Below are 19,769 nucleotides of genomic sequence, written 5' to 3'. Positions count from 1 at the left end.
GTCCGTCCGTTGCTCGGGCGTCCGGACGCGACCGACCTACGGCGTCCTGTAATCAGTCAAGGCCGGGGAGGCTCACGTACGCACGTGACTCCTAGAGGCCGCGTGGGCACGGTTTGGAATTTGTCGTGAGAACGAGGATTTCCCCTTCTGGCACTTGTTCTTCGCTTATTTGCTTTTCTTCTGCTGAGCTCTGGTCTTTGTCTGCGTGACCTTGTTCTGCGTGAGACCACTTCTAGAACGTCTTTCTTGATAACTGTGCGGCGTCCGTCCACACATCGTGAGAATTATGCGTAGGCCCTGCGATTTTTTTTTTCTTTTGCTCCACAAAAGACGTCGTCGGAAATCGAGATCGAATTCCTGCTACTTTGCATTTCTCGCGTCGCTGTGCTAAGTACGGTGAACTGGATTCCTCAATTTGACCTCGGTTAGTGTTGTTCGCCGTAGGCGCATTTCACATCCGCAACGCGAGAGTTATGTGTTCTGCCATACTTTTAACGGCGATAATTATGCGAAGAATTTTGTGCGGGATAAGATAACCATCCGCGTCGCTGCAGGTTACCGGGACGCCGAAGCTATTTCGTGTTCTCACGTACAAAGCTAATGTAGAGGCAATGTTGCGAGCTCACACAGTGACGTTACGAAGAAAAAAGAACTTCAATGAAACAATACTACAGGCGGTGTCTATGCAGCCTATTGGTTACGCCTAGATGCGGGTTTAGCTGCAACGCCACACGAGCGCTTCATACAGCCCTGAGGAGCACTAAACACGTCCGCCGTCACGCTTAACCTCTACGCGCATGGCGTCAGTCTATACCACTGATACTGTGGGTATATCTACGAGACGGTTCGCTTTGGAGCCGTCTTGCTTCTGCGCGGTTCGCCGCGCACTATTTATTGGCCGCTTCGCCACATTACGTCAGGCCTGCGGCTGAATTCAGGGTCTGTGGTCTCGGAGGCGCGTCAGGTATGGGGTAGTTTAAGTCCGTAATAGCTCTCACTCACGGCATACAAGCAACTTTGTCGTCAACGCACTTCCGTCGTAGCTAGACACAAAGCAACAGCGGAAATGTGATTGTTTTAGGTAATGAGCAAAATCATAATTCCAGGAAGCATTTGTCATCATGACGGTGCTTTACTAGGGAATAAAACAGCTTTTGAAAGCGGCTGGCCTAGTTTTAAAGCACTGCACGGGTTCGGGCTGCTTGCTACGCCGAGCCTCGGCTCGCTTGAAGTTGCGGTCCCGGGCCGGGCTCGGGCCCGTACATACAAGCCCAACGTCCAGCTTTTGATCTATTATTTCGCGATGACGTAGTACACTCGAGGTGTTGTAAAAGCGGCAAAGATGAAACTGGGCCATGGTATCGGCTGTGAAAAAAGATTACTCAGCGCTTATTTACTTACCTTTTCGCTTCAGCAATAATTCCTTCTTTTCTTGCGCGCGAGGGGAATTACAGGCAGTACTGTTTATCTTTTTTTTATTCTTTATCTGATGCCCGGAGCGTGTACGTAACGCTGAAAATTGTGGAGATTGGTTTTTGAGGAAAGGAAATGGTGCAGTATCTGTGTCACATCCATGTGGACGCCTACCGCAATGTAAAGGAAGGGATAAAAGAGGGAGTGAAAGAAGAAAGAGAGAAAGAGGTGCCGTAGTGGCTGTTGTTGTTGTTTAAGACTTTATTTGCGCGCAAATTTAAAAGGGAAGGGTGATGGGGTCAGGCAGACGGGAGCCCTTGAGCCCCGGCGGCCTCCGCAGCCCACTTGCATGCCGCCACTTGAACGGCTGGATCTGAGCTGCGCATCAGTGCCTCCCACTGCTCCATATTTTCAATGTTGCTTTGTCGCTTGGGAATATTTGAGCAACCCCACATCATATGCGTGAGGTTGGCTAGCTGAGGGCAGAATTTACATGTGCCCGTGTACATGTCTGGGTAAATGTGCGAGTAAATTGTGGGATGAGGGTACCGAGATATGGGAGACAGATATTGTGCCGTTTCCTTTCCCGAAAACCAATTTTCAGTTTTCAAGATACCCAGGTGGTCGAAATTATCCGGAGGCCTCCACTACGGCATAATTTCGCCCACCTGGGTATCGTGAAAACTGAGAATTGGTTTTCTGGAAAGGAAATGGCGCAGTATCTGTCTCCCATATCTCGGTGCACACCCGAACCGCGCCGAAAGGGAAGAGAAAAGAGTGGGAGTGACAGAAGAAAGGACGGAAGAGGTGCCGTAGTGGAGGTCTCCGGAATAATTTCGACCACACGGGATCTTTCGCTTCCTTCGAAATGCGGCTGCCGCGTCATTCATTAAGTCTTGGCGATGCGTTGACTTGCGTCCGAGAACGCGTTAGTAGCCTCCTCGCACGTGCTTGATGTCCGCGTTCCAAGAGGCTACTAACGCGTGCTCGGACGCAAGACAACGCGTCAACAAGAATTAATGGATGACACGGATGCCGTATTTCGATGGATGCGAAAAATGCCCGGGTGGTCGAAATTATTTCTCAGACACCTCTTTCTCCTTTCAGTCCCTCCTTTATCCCTTCCCTGACGGGCGCGGTTCGGGTGTCCACCGAGATATCCGAGACATTTACTGCGTCATTTCTTTACCTCAAAACCAAAAATAATTTTCAATTTCCGCGTTCCTTCCCATCTGAGAGTTTTTGTGCGCGGTCGGCTGATCGCGTGCAGAAAATTCTAATACTCTTGTGCAAACGCAACGGGGGCTTAGGGGTGACTGTTACAACCAGCGTCCGCTTCGGCGGACGCGGTTACTGCGACGCGCGTCTTTTCTTTCTCTCTCTTGCTATCATATCTTTCGATTCTCTTCTGTCTGCACGTGGCAGCGGTGCTGGCTCAGCTGCAGCCAGTCGGCAGGCCCGTGCAGTTTTCTCGCCATCAACGCATGGCACCTTTGGGAAGGTAAAGGACATTTAAGCGGATGCTTGTGCCCAGTCGCCGAGAACAGGTGAGAATTTTGACTAGACCAGTACGCGATGTGTCATCGTTGCTGCCGCGTGGGCGCTTGCAGGTGACGTAACGAAAACGGTGCATAAATGTTTCGTTAGCGACAACCTTCCTTCCGCCATTGCTCCCGGACAGTCCGCCATTGAAAACTGAGCCTGGCAACGTTTAACGCTACAACCTTATCCCGTAAGGCTAGCCTAGCGGTGCTGTTCGAGGAACTAGCGGGTTCTAAATAGGATGTCGTATAGGCTTAGTGAGGTTACAAGGACAGTTTAGGTGTATACAGTAAGGGCGGGCATGTACTGAGCCATCGTGGATTAGCGGGAAGACGAGAACGGATTCCTCGTCAATCAGGATATAGGTTGCAACATAGAGGAGTTCTACATTACTAACGAGGGAGTCAATCCGGCTTGTTATTTTCTTTACTCGTTAGTTTAAGTAACCCCTCCGCGGTGGCTCAGTCGTTACGGCGCTCGGCTGCTGACACGAAAGACGCGGGTTCGATCCCGGCCGCGGCGGCTGAATTTCTATGAAGGCGAAATTCCAGAAGCCCGTGTATTGTGCGATGTCAGTGCACGTTAAATATCCCCAGGTGGTCGAAATTATTCCGGAGACCTCAACTACGGCGTCTCTCATAGCCTGAGTTGCTTTGGGACGTTAAACCCCAATATACCAATAGACCTAACGAGGGAGTGACAGCTATCGTAATTAGGCTTAATAAGTGGTACAAGATGAAGGTGGTGCAGGCCTACGCACCGTGTCAATCAAACCCATCTATCCCCCCCAACCCCACCAGAGAGGACTAGGAGGCGTCCCTGCTCGGCTGTCAAGACCTAAAGACCCAAAAGGCCTAGGTTCAAAGGACGCCGGCGGCGTTGCTGGCCAATGGGGCTCCGGAATAGGGGCTCCATCTAGTATTGTGGGGGTAAAGGGCTAATAGGGCCCTACCCACCCCAATCACCTCTCAGTAAAAATTTAGTAGGCAGTAAATGTTTTTCACCACCACCACCTATCTCAAGCCGTGATGAACTTGTGTATGGATGAGATCAAAACATTCTGTACCACGCCTGCATTCTTGCAGCGGGCTAATCTAGGCAGAGCACGTCCCCAATCGCAAATTTTATAGCTCTAGCGATGCGGTTCTCTGGTAAGAACTTGAGCCACTTCTGCGAATCAAGTGAGGATGCGGAAGGAGGAGGAGGGCCATATCGTCTTGCAAAAACCACCCGGTTTCTCTGCAATGTAGCTCCCTTACTGGTCATTTGGAAGTTGACATATACAGGTCGCGTGAACCCACAGGAGTCAATCATAGAGCATCATTAAGTTCCGAAGGACTCCCAAAATTTGGCTGTTAGCAGAGAGCACCGTCAAATTTGAAAATCTGAAGGAACTCCAATGTTTTGGAGTGCGCTTAACTCCAAAGCATTTACTAGGCCTACACGCAAAATGTGGTACTTGGCCCAACCACCAAAATTTTGGTGTTGGCACTGCTCCAAAAATCTCGGCAGTTGGCCCACCTTCTAAATTTGACAGTTGAATCATCTCCAAAATTTTGCGTTTCGCCCAGCTGTCAAAATTTGGCAGCTGGCCCACCTCTATAATTTGGCAATTGGTCCACCTCAGAATATAGCAGTTGGCCCGCCTCCAAAATCTGACACTTGGCTACCTCCAATATTGGGTGGTTGGCCAACCCCGCAAATATGGCAGTAGGCCCACTTGACATCGATTAATTTCGCATACGGTGGATGGATTTCCAGCTTTGGTGCGAAAGGTTGGTGTGATGTGAAAAGGGCTGAAAAATCTGGTTTCAACCGGTTATGGCGTGGAAAGGTGGCATCAGGGCCGCCGCGATGACTCAGTGGTTACCAACGTTACTAGATTGCTGGTTACAGCATTCGGCTGCTGACCCGAAAGACGCGGGTCCTATCCCGACCGCGGCGGTCGAATTTCGATGGAGGCGAAGTCTGCGATGTCAGGGCACGTTAAAGAACCCCAGGTAAATTTGTAAATTGGTTTTTGAGGAAAGGAAATGGCGCACTATCTGTCTCACATACCTCGGTGGACACCTGAACTGCGCGGTAAGGGAAGGGAGGAAGGTGGGAGTGAAAGAAAGAGAAAGTCTGTAGTGGAGACTAGTGGAGGTCTCCGGAATAATTTCGACCACCCGGGGACCTTTAACGTGCACTGACATCGCACAGCACACGGGCGCCTTTCCGTTCCGCCTCCATCGAAACGCGGCCGCCGCGGTCGGGTAAGAACCCGGGTACTCCGGCTCGGTAGACGGGCGCCTTAACCACTGAGCCACCGCGGCGAGTAAACCCCAGGTGGTCCAAATTTTCGGAGCCCTTCACTACGGTGTCCCTCATAGCCTGAGTTGCTATGGGACGTTAAACCTCAATGAACCAAATAAAGGTGCCGTCATGTCAGATTGGCGGGAAAATCTGCTTTCAAGAGGTTCATGGCGGGAAACGATAGTATATATGCTGCGGTGGGGTATACATGCTGCCAGGAGCTCACGGAAAGGGAGGCGGCATATTGTTGTCTCTCTGAAGTGGTTCTTTGTGTGTGTGCCTACATAAAATAGTGGTGGCGAGGCATACAAAATTTAATCGCTTGAAAGACATCGGAATGACAACGCAGACCTAACTGAGAACCTATATGCTAACGCTTTCCGTTCGTTAAGTAATCAATAGAAAAGCCCTTAATTTTTTACATGATACGTATAATCTCTGCTTTCTTTAGAGTCTTCTCTCTCTCCCACATGTGGAAAACTTTCTAGGAATGAACAGTGTGCACAGCAGCACGAGGCTGTCACAAAAAAGAGAGAGCATTAACAGGGCAGCCACTGTAAGAATTATTAGCCATTGCTCAACTGTTATTAGCTAGCACCTACTCCAACAATCGTTAGTTACTCGCCTGCCACCTATTGCATATACCTAATAATTCGTTGTGTGATTTATATTTTCTTATATTTCATTCCGGGTTTTGCAGCACCGGATTCGAAATGCAGGAATCTGAGAACATCATTGTGCAACTTTTTTGTCCTGTTAAATTTGTGTGTTCGAATATAGCTACCGACTGTACAGTCTTTGTCAAAAATATACAGTCCAAGGGGTTTGTTTCCAAGCCGTGTAGCGATGCTCTTGACCACATTTGACAGTCCTAACCTTGGGAGGGACGAGGAATTAAGTTCCTCCCGCTTCTTGACATTAGGGTCCCTGAGTATGCAAGACGATCCGCACTGCAAGGCTCAGCAGCAGACATCTTGGGTTGTATACTTTTGACAAAGACTGTACTTTTTCCCTCCTGGATGTAAATTTATACTGAAAACTGCGCAAAAAACGAAGACACAGAAAGCAGAGAAGGCAGAAAACGTTTTTTGCGCAGTTTTCAGTATGAATTCCTACCAACTAGCCCCAGTGTACCGTTCTTATCATGTAAATTTACTTCGCCAAAATAAAAAAAGAAAATAGGGATGGTGAAATGACAAAGGAGTATGAGCAGAATCGTATGTTTTGAATGTATTCTTCGAATAATTCTGATATCAAACGTCATTTCATGGGAAAGAAGAGGAAGCCAGCCTGCTGCTCGTGGTTAAACCCGCGTGCGGCGCAGAAGAAGAGGCGTCGCTTCTTCACGCTGCCCGCCCACCTCTAGTCCCTCCGAGCCCGGCGAAGGCAAGCGGAACATGGTCAAGGACTACTACCAAGTGCTCGGAGTAGACAGGAGCGCGGGCGACGAGGACATCAAGAGGGCCTTCCGGAGGCTGGCGCTCAAGTACCACCCCGACAAGAACAAGGCTCCGGACGCGGAGGACAAATTCAAGGAGATAAACGAGGCCTACGGTGCCTTGACTGAGCGGAAAAAGCGCGAGGCCTACTACAGATCAGGCGGCGAGGGCTACCGAAGCGGATTTCCGTCCGGCAGCGGCACTCACTTCAGACCGGAGACATTCTCCTTCAGTCACCACTTCAGCGGTGACCACCAAAGGAGGTCTGATGAGTTCTTCACCAACTTCCGTCGACGAAGCGATCCTGGCAGCGCCTACCAGCAAACGTTCGGTTCCGGCGGCACTTTCCAACAGGCTTTTGGGCCGGGCAGCAAATTCCAGCAGACGTTCGGTCCTGGAGGTACCTTTGAGCAGACATTCGGTCCTGGTGGAGCCTTTAAGCATACGTTCCGAGCCGGCGAGAGCTTTCAGCACACCTTTGGCTTCAACTGTGGAACGTTTCAGGCGACCTTTCGTTTTGGCAGTGGCTCCACAATGTTCTACCACTCCGGCAGCTCCTTCGGCAGTGCGCCTAGCGGTTCCCAGACGCGTACAACGGCGCCATCGTCTGGCCACGCTGCAAGCGGCTCATCGGAGAGTGCCTACTCTCGCCAGTCAGCAAGGTCCTCTGCAACTGGCAATTCCAACCAACGCGAGCAGCAGGGGTCCGTGGTCGAGCGGGAAATTTTCGTGACCCTGGAGGAAGTCTTCCACGGCTGCTCGAAGAAGGTTAAGATCGCTTGGAACATCGAGGCACCGGACGGCCACAGCGTAAGGCGCGATGAGAAAGTCGTCCGGCTCAACGTAAAGCCTGGAGTGCCTTCCGGTACCAGGCTTGTCTTCCAATGCCCAGGAGAAAGGACGTCAACGAGCTCGCCTCCGGCTATTGCCTTCGTGATTAGCGTAAAGGAGCACCCCCTGTTCAAGAGGGACGGAGCAGACATAAAGTACACTGCTTATCTAACACCATGGCAGGCTCGATGGAGCTCTACGATTGACGTACCTACCTTGACGGCGAGTAAGATCTCACTGCCCTTGAAAGGACCTGTGAGGTCTGGAACAGTGAGACGCATCGAGGGTCAGGGCTTGCCTTACCGTGGATACTCCAAGAAGCGTGGCGATCTCGTCGTCACATTCCAGGTGCTCTCTCCGCCCGTATAACTAAACACCAAGAGAGGCTGCAGATGTTGCGGGATCCTTGCGTATGGACTGACATGACTCAATGAAGAGAGTGCATTGGAAACGGGATTATCTTTTTTTTTTGCGACGCTCAAAGAAACGAAGACGCTGCTTATCTCCTTAGCCGGAGGGCTTGCCAAGAGGAGAGGACATTTTCTTTTTTTTTTTCGAGGAAAAAAAAACGACCAGTTCCGTGCCTGCCGCCCTTGAGTAAAGTTCACTTCCGTACCTCGTCACTAGATTGTCAATGACTTTCCTTTTTGTATGATTTTCTGGAGTATTTTAGCATCTATTGCCTGCATTTGCATGTTCCCAATGCTCTTAATGACTGTGAAGAAAATATGCAAATCGGTATTTATTTTTCCTGTAACTTGAAGAAGAACATGGAAAAATAATTCGGAATAATGTTTCGCACGAAGCTAAAGGTGTCAAGTAAGCAGAGCTATCGGGCAGAGTGAAATGCAGTGACCGCAAGCTGTTCAACGCGTACGATTAGACTAGAGCTAAAAAGCTGACGAAAAAATTAAGCAAGGAGAGGTCGTGGAGAAGGCGTTGTTGGGAAAACGAGAAATGATACAGAAGATTATTTTGGGACTAACGGTATTATGCACGCACAGAAAGATGTCTTATCACGGTCGTTATTAGCCACGAACGTGGAGGCTAACAAAGAGTGTTCAGCTTAAGGAAAGAAAAATGATAGGTAATTAGGGAGTAATTACTCATTGGCATCCACCCGAGCGCAGCCATACGGCTACAAAGGAAAGCTATGCAGCTTTCTCAGAAACTTCGTAGTTAAAGAAAAATTCGTCCTGGTCCGGGGTTCGAACCCAGGACCACCGCTTCACCGGAGCAGTCGCTCTACCAATTGAGCTAACCAGGACGGCAAGCTTATGGTAGGGCGAGAGCGAATTACAAATCTACTCCACCTTGGGGGATTCCCCTAAACATTTGACCAACACAGTTCCCACTTCGAGTTATTGATCAATTCGCTCTCGCCCTACCATAAGCTTGCCGTCCTGGTTAGCTCAATTGGTAGAGCGACTGCTCCGGTGAAGCGGTGGTCCTGGGTTCGAACCCCGGACCAGGACGAATTTTTCTTTAACTACGAAGTTTCTGAGAAAGCTGTATAGCTTTCCTTTGTAGCCGCATGGCTGCGCTCGGGTGGATGCCAATGAGTAATTACTCCCTTATTACAAATCTACTCCACCTTGGGGGATTCCCCTAAACATTTGACCAAAAATGATAGGTGTAGCGTTAAGAGATCGAAAGAGGGCTGAGCGGGGGAGGGAACAAACGCGGGTTAAGGACATCCTAGTAGAAATCAGTAGAAAGGAATGGGTTTGGACAGGGCATGTAATGCGAAGGCAAGATAACCGCTGGTCCTTAAGGGTAACGGAGTGGATTCCAAGAGAAGGCAAGTGTAGCAGGGGGCAGCAGAAAGTTAGGTGGGCGGATGAGATTAACAAGTTTGCGGGCATACGGTGGCCGCAACAGGCGAAGTACAGGGTTAACTGGTGTTGTGTGTGTTGTTGTTGTGACTGAGAGAAGGATGAAAAGGAAATTTCACGGGCCTGCCTACTGGCTCGTAGCCAAGCCACCACCGCTGCCACATGCAGATAGGGGAGAGTTAAAAGATCAGGGAAAGAGAAAAAGGAAAGAAAAGACGCGCGTCGCAGCAACAACTGCGTCCGCCGGAGCGAACGCTGCTGAAAAAACAGATAAGCGGCCGAAGCCGCGCTCGCCGAAGCGAGAACAGATACTCAACCAGGGTTCACTGGGGAGACATGGGAGAGGCATTTGCTCTGCAGTGGACGTAGTCCGGCTGATGATGATGATGATGATGATGATGACAGTACTGCTGCTATTCTTTTGCTCTTTTATGCTAAAGAAAGGGTGCTACAAGTAAGGCCTCCCTTAGATGCGTGATGCTTTTAGGTGAGATCATGCGGTGATTGAGCCTACAACCTCTGTAGGAAGGTGTGAGGCGAGCCAGCTGTAGCGGTTGCCTTTGCCAAATAAGGAGCCAAATATTCCAGTCCTATGCGTTTTACAGAACTGAATCACGCCGTGTTGTCGTATTCTGGACATGTGCGTTTTCTGCTGTTGCACTTGAGGGCCGCGCGCAGCCCGAGTGGCCTAGACAAGTGTCGGCTAGTGCTTGGTATATCAGATGGTCTGACTGACCAAGTATCAGTGCTTAGGCAGAACAGTCCGCGTGTGGCTTATGAAGCACCGCTTCGATGTAGTCAACTAAACTGAAGCGTCCCTGTAGATTGCTTTTAACACGAGCAATTCGGCGAGTTCAGAAATAAGCTTAAAACATTTGAATTTTTGTGACATACTCAGCGTCTGGACGGAGCTATCGGGAGAGCTCGCGACCACAAATAAAAACAGTTAGGTTCCTTCACTCTACTTGACGAAAAACCACAGGAAGGCTGGCACCTTTTTTGTGCCTGTTCCTTAGGTCTGCAGAACACGCTGTCTCAAATCCAGTCCACGCGGATGGATTTGAGATAGGGGGATGCATCCCCTATCCTCCCGCTGCGCCACCTGTCTTGAAACCCAAAGCCTTAATAGACGCTTCTACCCTCTCTCTCTTTTCTCCCTCCCTTCTACGGCGTCTTCGAACAAACACCTATCCCAACCTACACTGTTTACATCGCCAAGATATCAACAAAAATGGGAATGGTGCGGCGACCCCCCAACCCTAACACATATCACATGTACATGTCCCCAAAAGCTCCACCATCTAAAACCGGGCAATGCGGCCCTGGGGTCGTGGGAGGTGCAGCCGGCCACCGCACGCCTCGGCCACCAGGGAGCGCTCCTTCTCATCGCCAGAAGGTCGGCAGAAGCCTCCGGAGCCCTGGACTGAGAGCCCACCCGCATGCGCCACAATCCTCTTCGATAGACGTCTAACTTACTCACGCTGGCGAATTAAAGCGAAAGTCAAGATCCGGAGGGGACGAAGAGTGTGCGACATGTAATGGTAAGAACATTATACCCCCAGCCTTTTAGGATAACTTAGTGGACCTAGTGGAAGAACAACGTATCAAAGTGCAGATGAGAATCATGTGAGGGAATGCAGTTAGAAAATACGGGTATGGGGCGCACCCACAGCTGGCACTGAACACGATGAATTGAAGATGAATGTGAGAGGAGGCCTTCCTCTTGCAGTGGATGTAATCAGCACTGATGCTACTGGCGCTATTGAACTGCACAGCGTTTCAGCTCTTTAGGCTCAGGAGGATGTACTAAAGCATTGCCACCTCAATTAAAAAGACTGGTGAACAACACAAGAGACGTTAGGAGTCACTGAGATCTTCAAATAGACATATTACGCACTTATTTTATTACGTTCAGCACATAACACTGCGGCCGACAGGCGCCGGCCGCAGTACGTTTGCTACTGAATGAACAATGGTACAGGAAGCAGGGGCAAAAAGAAACGCAAGACATATAAAAAAGGTGACGCGATATATAAACGTTACAATTCCAAAAAGGTACAGGCAAATGTAGCGCAATGTCTGATTAAAAAAGTTCCATGAACTGAGAGCAATAACAATGATGCATGGCAATACTTCCGTACTTTGCAGCGTTAAACAACCACAGTCTTCTTTCCTGGTGAGTATTAGACAAAGTTCACAGCACAGACGTCCCGAAGGGCAAACCAGCTCATTTCTGAACCCCGAAGAGGTTTGGATGTGCGCTCAAATTGAAGGTCTTTTCTTCCTTCTGAGCAGTCCGAACGTCTGTCGGAAACACGTGTGTCGAATATCTCTCATATAATCTTTGTCGAAGGTACTTTCGTAGCTTCCATAATTGATACTGCCTTGTTTCCATAAAAAAAAATCTTTGTTTCCTTGGAATTTTCAGAGGTGCAGGAGCGATAGGGTAAGACAATTCCCCAGGTTCGCCTTGACAGTCGTCAGTAAGCGCCATGTTTCCGCCTCAACGCACAGACCGTCACTCGGATGCCCAGAAAGTATAAAAACACAGATAAGTGAGTCAGTGCAGTCGCGGCTGTAATATATGCATTGAACAGTGACCAAGCTCTTTTCATGTTAGATTGAGTCACATGGTCATTTCATCAGAAAATATGGCTTCCACGGCGTGAGCACTATATGGGAACAAGTTTCATTTGCAAATTTTTTTTAACCAAGTGTCCACCGTTCCCCCATCCGGCAAAAACAGTCTCATCATGTACTCCGTACAGACGAAGCAAGTCGCACAGCCGAATACACAACTTTCAGTAAAATCGGACAAAATCAACCCTTCGGTGCTCATTATACCATAGTTATAAAGTAGCAAATGCGGCAAAAAAGATTGCAAATAATCGTGGGAACGCGAGCGGCTACAATATTGCGAAAGCCATGCTGGTGGAGTTGAGTGAGTCAAATTTATCCACATCACTTGGAACGTTAACTGAGAAAGAAAAAGAGGAAAAAAAGTGGACTGTCTAATTCGGTACCAACTGGCCAGTGAGTGCTCTCCTGGATAAGATATCGGTAAGACAAAAGTGAAAGGGCAAGTTTCGAAAATAAGTAGGCCGTGAAGGGGGAACGGGGGGAAGCTACATTTGGCAGCGTCCCTTGACGAAACCGGGCTTCGTGCGGCAGCTGAAGGCGCCGGCGAACTCGTCCATGTTGTGCAAGGGCAGCAGGCAGTTCTCGCGGGGCGTCAGCGGGTTCGGCGTCTGGTCCTTGTTGCACAGCATCAGGCAGGCTTGCACAAAGAAGGCCCACTGGGCCTGGGGCCAGTAGGTGCTGAACACGTCGTAGTCGGGCGAGGCGGCACGGAAGCTCTCGAGCAGTGCATTGTACGCCAGCCGCATGCCCTGGGCTCGTCGGAACAGCTCGGCGTGTCGCTCCTGGGTGCTGCCGGATGCATTGTGCTTGAAACTGGAAGAAGAGGGAAACGGAATTAGAACAGATGGCATGTTGTGCGGTAAAGGAGCGCCGAACCGCGCACACCCAAACCTTAGGGTCATTCCAAAACTATCCTAAGGAAGCGGTTAAGTAATGTTTGCTTTTGCAGGTAAGAGTAATGGCTCCTGTATTTCAACTCCAGCCTGATAAACCAGTAGCCGCGATGGCTCAGGGGTTATGTTGCTCGGCTGCTGACACGAAAGACGCGGGTTCGATCCCAGTCGCGGCGGCCGAATTTAGATGGAGGCAAAATTCCAGAGGCTTATGTACTGTGTGATGTCAATGCACGTTAAAGAACCCCAGGTGGTCGAAATTTCCGGAGCCCTTCACTACGGCGTCTCACATAGCCTGAGTCGCTTTGGGTCGTTAAACCCCATAAACCAAATCGAAACCAGCCTGATAATCCGGTGTCACTAAACCATGTCCTCCACTACTACCATTTCTTCAATTATCCCATTCGCTAAGCCTCCGTGCCTGTTCTACATGTGTGTCAAAGAGGGAACGCCACTCTAAGATAATTATTAGCCTCCCCTTTGCATCGGCGTGGTGACAAATGTCACCTAGCCATTAATTCTTAGCGTGCTCATTACTGATAACACCGACAGCTACCGATAACGAGCGATATACCACGGGAAATGGGCTAACAAATTTCGTGACCCTCCTTCATCGACAGGCTGCGCTTTATAAGAGAACCAGCCAGCAGTCACGACATCAGCTCGCGCCGCGATATAAGACACCGGTCCCCGTTAAAAAGTGACGCCGCATCACGTAGAGCAAAATAACCTCGGATTCCAAGTTAGTTCTATTAGGAAGCTTGAGGTGTACTTGTCATTGAAACAGGGGAGGCGTTGAAAAGGAAATGTCCGTCTCTGGATGGAGGGCTGGGAAATTTGGATGGGATTCATCTTATCTACGACACAATACTCGTGCGTGTTTCGCTTGTGTGGGGCGTCCCTCTCGCGTTTTCGTGCTTTGGTCTTCTGAGACGATACCAACTCACGAGTCTACAGGAAAAGGAACTCAGCCAGACGAACCCAAGGTTGGCGTGCAGGTCGAGCAGGCAATACAGCATGTCCATATAGTGCTTTCCGCCGCCATGTTCAGCGAAGCGCCCTTTACGGACCAAGGTCCTTTCCGCAAGCGCAGGACCGACCCGGGCTATGCCGTGACCGTACGCGGCCGTGATCCTGGCCACTTCCCCGGACAGCAGAACACCCAGGGTGCCGTGGTTGAAGTATTCCGGTATGTACCCCTCGGCCGAGGAGTACGCGTAGGGTTCCATCTGGTAGAGACCTGGCACGAGCAAGGCGCCAGTGTCAGCCACGTAGCGGACCGAGCCCGTGTGTCCCCCGCGCGCCATCATGGTCTGCGCCTGGGATGGCGGGTGCTCGAACATTACGCCTCGGTCGTACGCCATCGCCCGGAGGTAAGTGGCCACGAAGCGCCTCATCAGCCACGTCGTATCGTTCGCGGCTGCAGCGAACGTATGCAACCAGCAGAGCTTATTCTTCATTTTTTAAACGCGCTAATAAGGGTGACTATAGGGAAGGACACGTGAGCGTGTCAGGCAAGTAGTTATATCAAGCAATACAAGCAAATCATCGCGTTGACAGTGCGCCAAAGATTCAAAATGACTATTGTCAACCTTGGCTCACTTAAACTTCTGGTCCGAACTCAGTGTGCATCCTGTGTCTTCACTGTGCTCAGTGAAATCTCTAGTGTTTTGTGTCGGATGTCCTAGTTGTGAAATGTACCTCCTTTTGAATGTGCGTTTATTCAATTTTACACTCCTTTAATAGACCTTGGTCAGCAGACCGAGGCCGTCATCACTCTACTTGTTAGGCTTAGTGATCGAAAAATGTACTTGCGTTTACTATATCCTTGACGTTACTACAACATGGACTACCACAGTACAGTAAAGTATTCCATGCATACATACAAACGCAAACTTCATGGCCCATATCCGGCCGGCACGGAATACTCTCACACCCTATGCATAGTCGCGCTCTGTATGAGTTGCGGAGAGTCGGCGGGGCATTGTGCCTTCATAGGAGGCCATCGCTGCATAAAGCAATCATCTTTTGATGAGGAGTAGGGTGCATGGAAGAAGGGATAGGGTGCATGCATGAACCTTCATGGAAGAAGTTCTGACCGCACGGTACTTGCTGAACATTATACCAGCCGGGACTGCCTGGCTACAGGAACTTGATGAACACAAGCGCGGCCCTACTATGCTATAGCGGTAAATAAGAAACTGCGAGGACACTTTGGCAACTAAAATGTTGAGAGGCGAAAGCCGAGGACACTATGCCGTGGCGACTTCCGGCAGATGTGACGGCACACCGTTGCTATAACGATACCCAAATTATCCATCTTTCGGGGATCTGAAGTGTTAATTACGCTTAATTACACATTTTTCTAATTCGACGCAAATTCGACTTTTTTCGACCATTCTGTGACAATTTTTACTATGCCGTGACGACTTCCGGTGGATGTGACGTCCCACCGTTCCCGTGGCTATATTGACGTGCGAACTATTTCGACGAAATTTCGATATTTTTACCTATAACTAATTAGATAATTAACCTGCAGTAATAAAACTTGGCTTCTAGGTTCATTTTTACCTCCTCTATGTGAAGCAACCATTCGTTTTATCCTATCTTTTTTAGTTCCCTAGTTAACACGAGTTAAACGCTGCCAAAGGTGTGACACCCTCTGCTAACGGACGACAGTATGAGCCATTAAAGGTTTTCGCCTTAATAACGGGCTTAACTCCTGGCTAAGCTATCACACTTGGGACCATACTCATGCCACTTTCGTGGAAATTCCGACCACGGGGTACTTGCTGCACGTGGTACTAGCCGGGATTGCACGGCTACAGCAACTCGTTGAACACAACCGCGGCCCCACTATGCTTGCCTGCTGTGGACGCGTTGACGGCGACGGGATCAAAGCCGCTGTAGTCGACGCCTTCTTCTATCGGAAGCCGCGCCACCAGCGATGTGTTTGCGATCGCCTGAGCGGCCTCCAATCGCTCCTCCCCGTTCAGCCAGCTGAAGACACCCAGCCCCGTCGAGGCCTTGCGCACGTAGTTGAAGACGTTCCCTACGATCTCGGCAGTGTCCAGCGGGACCGGGATGAGCTTGGAGACTAGCTGCGGCCAGATCTGGGTCAGCACGCGGGACGTCAGGTTCATGCAGAAGAAGAACGTCTGCAGGCGGTCCGTCTTGATGCGCGCCCTGAAGATCTCCACCCAGGCGACGTGTACGGCCAGATAGCTGGCCAAGTATAACGACGCCATGCGTACTCCCCGGACGGAGATCACGCGGAGAACGCTGCGAATCTGACACAATGCGAGTAGCGACGCGGGTTAGACTGCATTAACCGAAGGATTTCTGGTTATATGAACAGTGTTTCGTCATAAATTTGCAGATTCAGACGCAGAACAAAGAGCGCAACTGCTGCTAGCATACCCTGCCACAGGTCTCGCGTAGAAGTCCATGAATTCTGCGGAGGGTACATTATTCGTCTACTTGTCCCTGTCGACCTTCCTACTAGTCCAGGATAGCCTGAATGGCACAGGTAACCGAAACCTTATCTGAGTGTCAGTGTATGCAGCGAACGACATACAGGGTGACGTATACATCATCATCATCAGCAGCAGCAGCAGCAGCCTGACTACGCCCACTGCAGGACAAAGGCCTCTCCCATGTCTCTCCAGTTAACCCTGTCCTGTGCCAGTTGCTGCCGCTTTACCAAAGCGAACTTCTTATTCTCATCCACTCATCTAACTTTCTGCCGCCCCCTGCTACGCTTGCCTGCTCTTGTTACCCAGTCCGTTATCCTTAGCAACCATCGGTTACCTTTCCTTCTCATTGCGCGCCCTGCCCAAACCCATTTCTTCCTCTTGATTTCAGCTAGTATGCCATTAACTCGTTTGTTCCCTGACCCACTCTGGCTTCTTTCTGTTTTTTAGTGTTACACGTAACATGTTCCTTTCCGTAGCTCGCTGCGTTGTCCTCAAATTAAGCTGAGCCCTTTTCGTTAGCCTCCACGTTTGTGCCCCATACGCTAGTGCCGGGGAGATAGTTTTTATAGACTTATTTGAGGGATATTGGTAAACTTAAATGCATGACCTTAGAGAACCTGTCATATTTGCTCCATCCGATTCTTATTCTTCCAGTTATTTTACTATCAGGATCCGGATCTGCGATCATTGCATGCCCTAACTACATGTGTTTCCTTGCCACTTCCAGCGCCGGAGCCTGTGCAAGACAGGCAAAGATTTGGCTGCCTGTTCAAAAACTAGGCATCATCATAGGATAAGCGTCTAGCCTAAAAAGGGATACTTTGTGCATACATTGTTCGTAGAAGGGCAAAATATATTTTTCGGTGGCCACAGTACATCGAGCGAGAGCACACTTGAAATATCAACGCTGCGAGCTGTCCAACGACCAAAACGTTGAAATTGGCTGAAGGTTTGGTTGGGTTTGTTAGGGTTTAACGTCCCAAAGCGACTCAGGCCATGAGGGACGCCATGTGGATATCAAAACGGTGCCAGATTGGCGATTAGATACGTACCATGATTCGAACGGTGTAAATGCCGACCCCTAGAGGTGTGGTTGTTCGTATTAAGTACTGTAAATATGGTTTATCGGGGTTTAACGGGCCAAAGCGACTCAGGCTATGAGAGACGCCGTAGAGGAGGGCTCCGGAAATTTCGACCACCTGGGGTTCTTTAACGTTCACTGACATCGCACAGTACACGGGCCTCTAGAATTTCGCCTCCATCGAAATTCAGTCGCCGCGGCCGGGATCGAACCCGCGTCTTTCGGGTCAGCAGCCGAGCGCCATAACCACTGAGCCACCGCGGCGGGCTAAATTGGCTGAAGGCTCTCACATTAAGGAGCACAGCTGACCTTCCTCAAACCGCCTACAGTGACCTCTAGCGTTTTCCTATGGTCTATCCTATCATGTTGAAGCTTGCAAATCGGCGGTTGCCAGGCTGCCTGACGTTATTCGCCATGTAGCCTGTGCATGTTAAGCGTTAAGCATTCATATGAAGCCTAGAGGCCAATTTTAACCACCTCGCCAGGATACCAAAGCGTAAAAAGACGCTGAACTCAGCCCCGCTCCAGCTTGGACGTAACCAACAAGGCTTGTTATTAAAAATACTGACGAAGGCGAATTCGCTACTCCAGCAAAGCGGAAAGTTGGGCAAGTTGGATAACGTTCATGATGTAAAAAATAGCGCACAGGGAACACACGGGACGGAAAGTAAACGACGCAGACAAGCGCTAACTCGCAACTGAGGTTTATTGCTGACGCGCGCAATATAAGGTAGTCACTTTAAAAACATAAAACAAAAACAACCACAAACAGTCCCTCCTGTCTGCGTCGTTTACTTTCCGTCCCGTGTGTTCCCTGTGCGCTATTTTTTACATCATGAATTCGCTACTCTTCTGGAAAGTACTGGGCAGCTCGGCTCACAAACAGTATCTTTCAAGCAAAATTTTTTTCTCGCTTGAGAAAGTATTGGTTGAATAGACGGCATCCTTATGATGCCGTGCTGAGCAGAGGACGTAAAGAACATTCCCAGACGCTGTTCAAATTCCCTCAGGAATTACATCGTAGCCGTTATCTTCACTGTGTGCCACGCGGTGCTCTTCTTTTTTCCTTCAAAGCATCACGTTCTTTACGGCTTCGCTACCATCTTTCGACCGTTGCGCCGGTGCTTACACGCATTCTATACTACGCCTCAGAGCTACGCAGTGGATTTGAAGCAAGCTCGAGGCGAGAGCTTCCAGACCTGCCTCTCTAACGTGGTTGTGGCTTGCGCAGCTTGCTCCCATTCTGTTGCGAACAAACTACGAGACCGAATTTGTGGCACAGTATAAATGGTGCCAGCTTTTGTTCGTTTGTAAAGCTGCCGCCTTAATTACCTCAGTAAGTCCTGACGTCATCACAGGCTCGGACCCGTTGAGCTGCCTAGATGGCGGCAGGTACTCGTTCACGTAGTCCACCCACTCCTGGACGCTGACTCCTTCCAAGGTATTGTTCAGCACTTCCGGAAACGAAACTTTGGTTTGCGGAGGCTCCAGGACAGCGTCCACGATTCTAGATACGGCAAAGTCCATCTGGTCTATATCCAGCGCTTCTGCTGCGGCGCGATCTCCATGCCCGAAGAAACTCAACACATGTATCAGTGTGGCAACCATTTCTCTCTTTTGGCGCAAGGTGGTGAACCTCTTCATTAAGGACTTGCCCCTGGACAGGTAGAGCAGCGCTTCCTTCTGGTGACGGATCATGTCCGTTTGAACGACGGTAGCCAAGCCTATCTTCATGGATGCCCTGAAAATACAAGAGACGTCGGCGTCCAGAATCTGTTAACTGCGTGGGATTTCAATGTTTTATAACTTGACTACATAAGCTGACATAAGTAAGCAATCATGCATCATGCATTGAGCTGTGCATTTGTTTTTCGGCTATGAGGTGTCCACGGCTTCAAATGGGCGTTTGTAACTCTTGTAGGCCATGGTTTTTGCGACGAATAATAAAAATGTATACAACAGCTGTATACTACCGGTACTCGCCTATGGGGCAGAAACGTGGAGGCTAACAAAGAGGGTTCAGCTTAAGTTAAGAACAACGCAGCGAGCTATGGAAAGGAAAATGATAGGTGTAACGTTAAGAGATCGGAAAAGGGCGGAGTGGGTGAGGGAACAAACGCGGGTTAATGGCATCCTAGTTGAAATCAAGAGTAAGAAATGGGCTTGGGCAGGGCATGTAATGCGAAGGCAAGATAACCGCTGGTCCTTAAGGGTAACGGAGTGGATTCCAAGAGAAAGCAAACGTAGCAGAGGACGGCAGAAAGTTAGGTGGGCGGATGAGATTAAGAAGTTTGCGAGGATACAGTGGCGGCAGCTTACAAAGG

At 49.7% G+C, this 19,769-nt stretch overlaps 3 protein-coding genes across 5 annotated transcripts in view; 2 read left to right on the top strand and 1 right to left on the bottom strand.

The window, feature by feature from the left end:
* Positions 1-2,656: 2,656 nt before the first annotated feature.
* Positions 2,657-19,769, top strand: part of LOC149330674 (uncharacterized) — a 75,291-nt gene continuing 58,178 nt past the window's right edge. For 2 of the 3 annotated variants that reach the window (XM_089561308.1, XM_089561307.1), the window contains exons 1-2: positions 2,657-2,960; positions 13,982-14,077. Coding sequence is in view for 1 of the 3 variants with exons in the window: in XM_089561305.1 (XP_089417431.1) it covers positions 14,213-14,261 (49 nt within the window). In the remaining 2 variants the exon portion in view is untranslated. Of the gene's footprint in view, positions 2,961-13,981; positions 14,262-19,769 lie in introns of all 3 variants that reach the window. The other variant, XM_089561305.1, reaches the window with a different exon arrangement.
* LOC149330677 (dnaJ homolog subfamily B member 1-like) lies at positions 6,648-7,889 on the top strand. The gene has a single exon (XM_089559473.1). It carries the CDS (start codon positions 6,648-6,650, stop codon positions 7,887-7,889), a length of 1,242 nt encoding a protein of 413 aa, XP_089415599.1.
* On the bottom strand, positions 11,489-14,285 carry LOC149330676 (uncharacterized). Its single transcript, XM_089561311.1, has 2 exons — positions 13,870-14,285; positions 11,489-12,808 (listed from the first exon to the last, which is right to left on the bottom strand). The coding sequence occupies exons 1-2, from the start codon at positions 14,283-14,285 to the stop codon at positions 12,481-12,483; spliced, it is 744 nt and encodes a 247-aa protein (XP_089417437.1). The 3' UTR covers positions 11,489-12,480.

Source organism: Amblyomma mixtum, chromosome 9 (genome assembly GCF_055824585.1).
Source record: "Amblyomma mixtum isolate Tamu chromosome 9, ASM5582458v1, whole genome shotgun sequence".
NCBI classification, from domain to species: domain Eukaryota; kingdom Metazoa; phylum Arthropoda; class Arachnida; order Ixodida; family Ixodidae; genus Amblyomma; species Amblyomma mixtum.
Note: the sequence above shows the minus strand (reverse complement) of the source record. Positions and strands in the feature narration are given on the sequence as shown.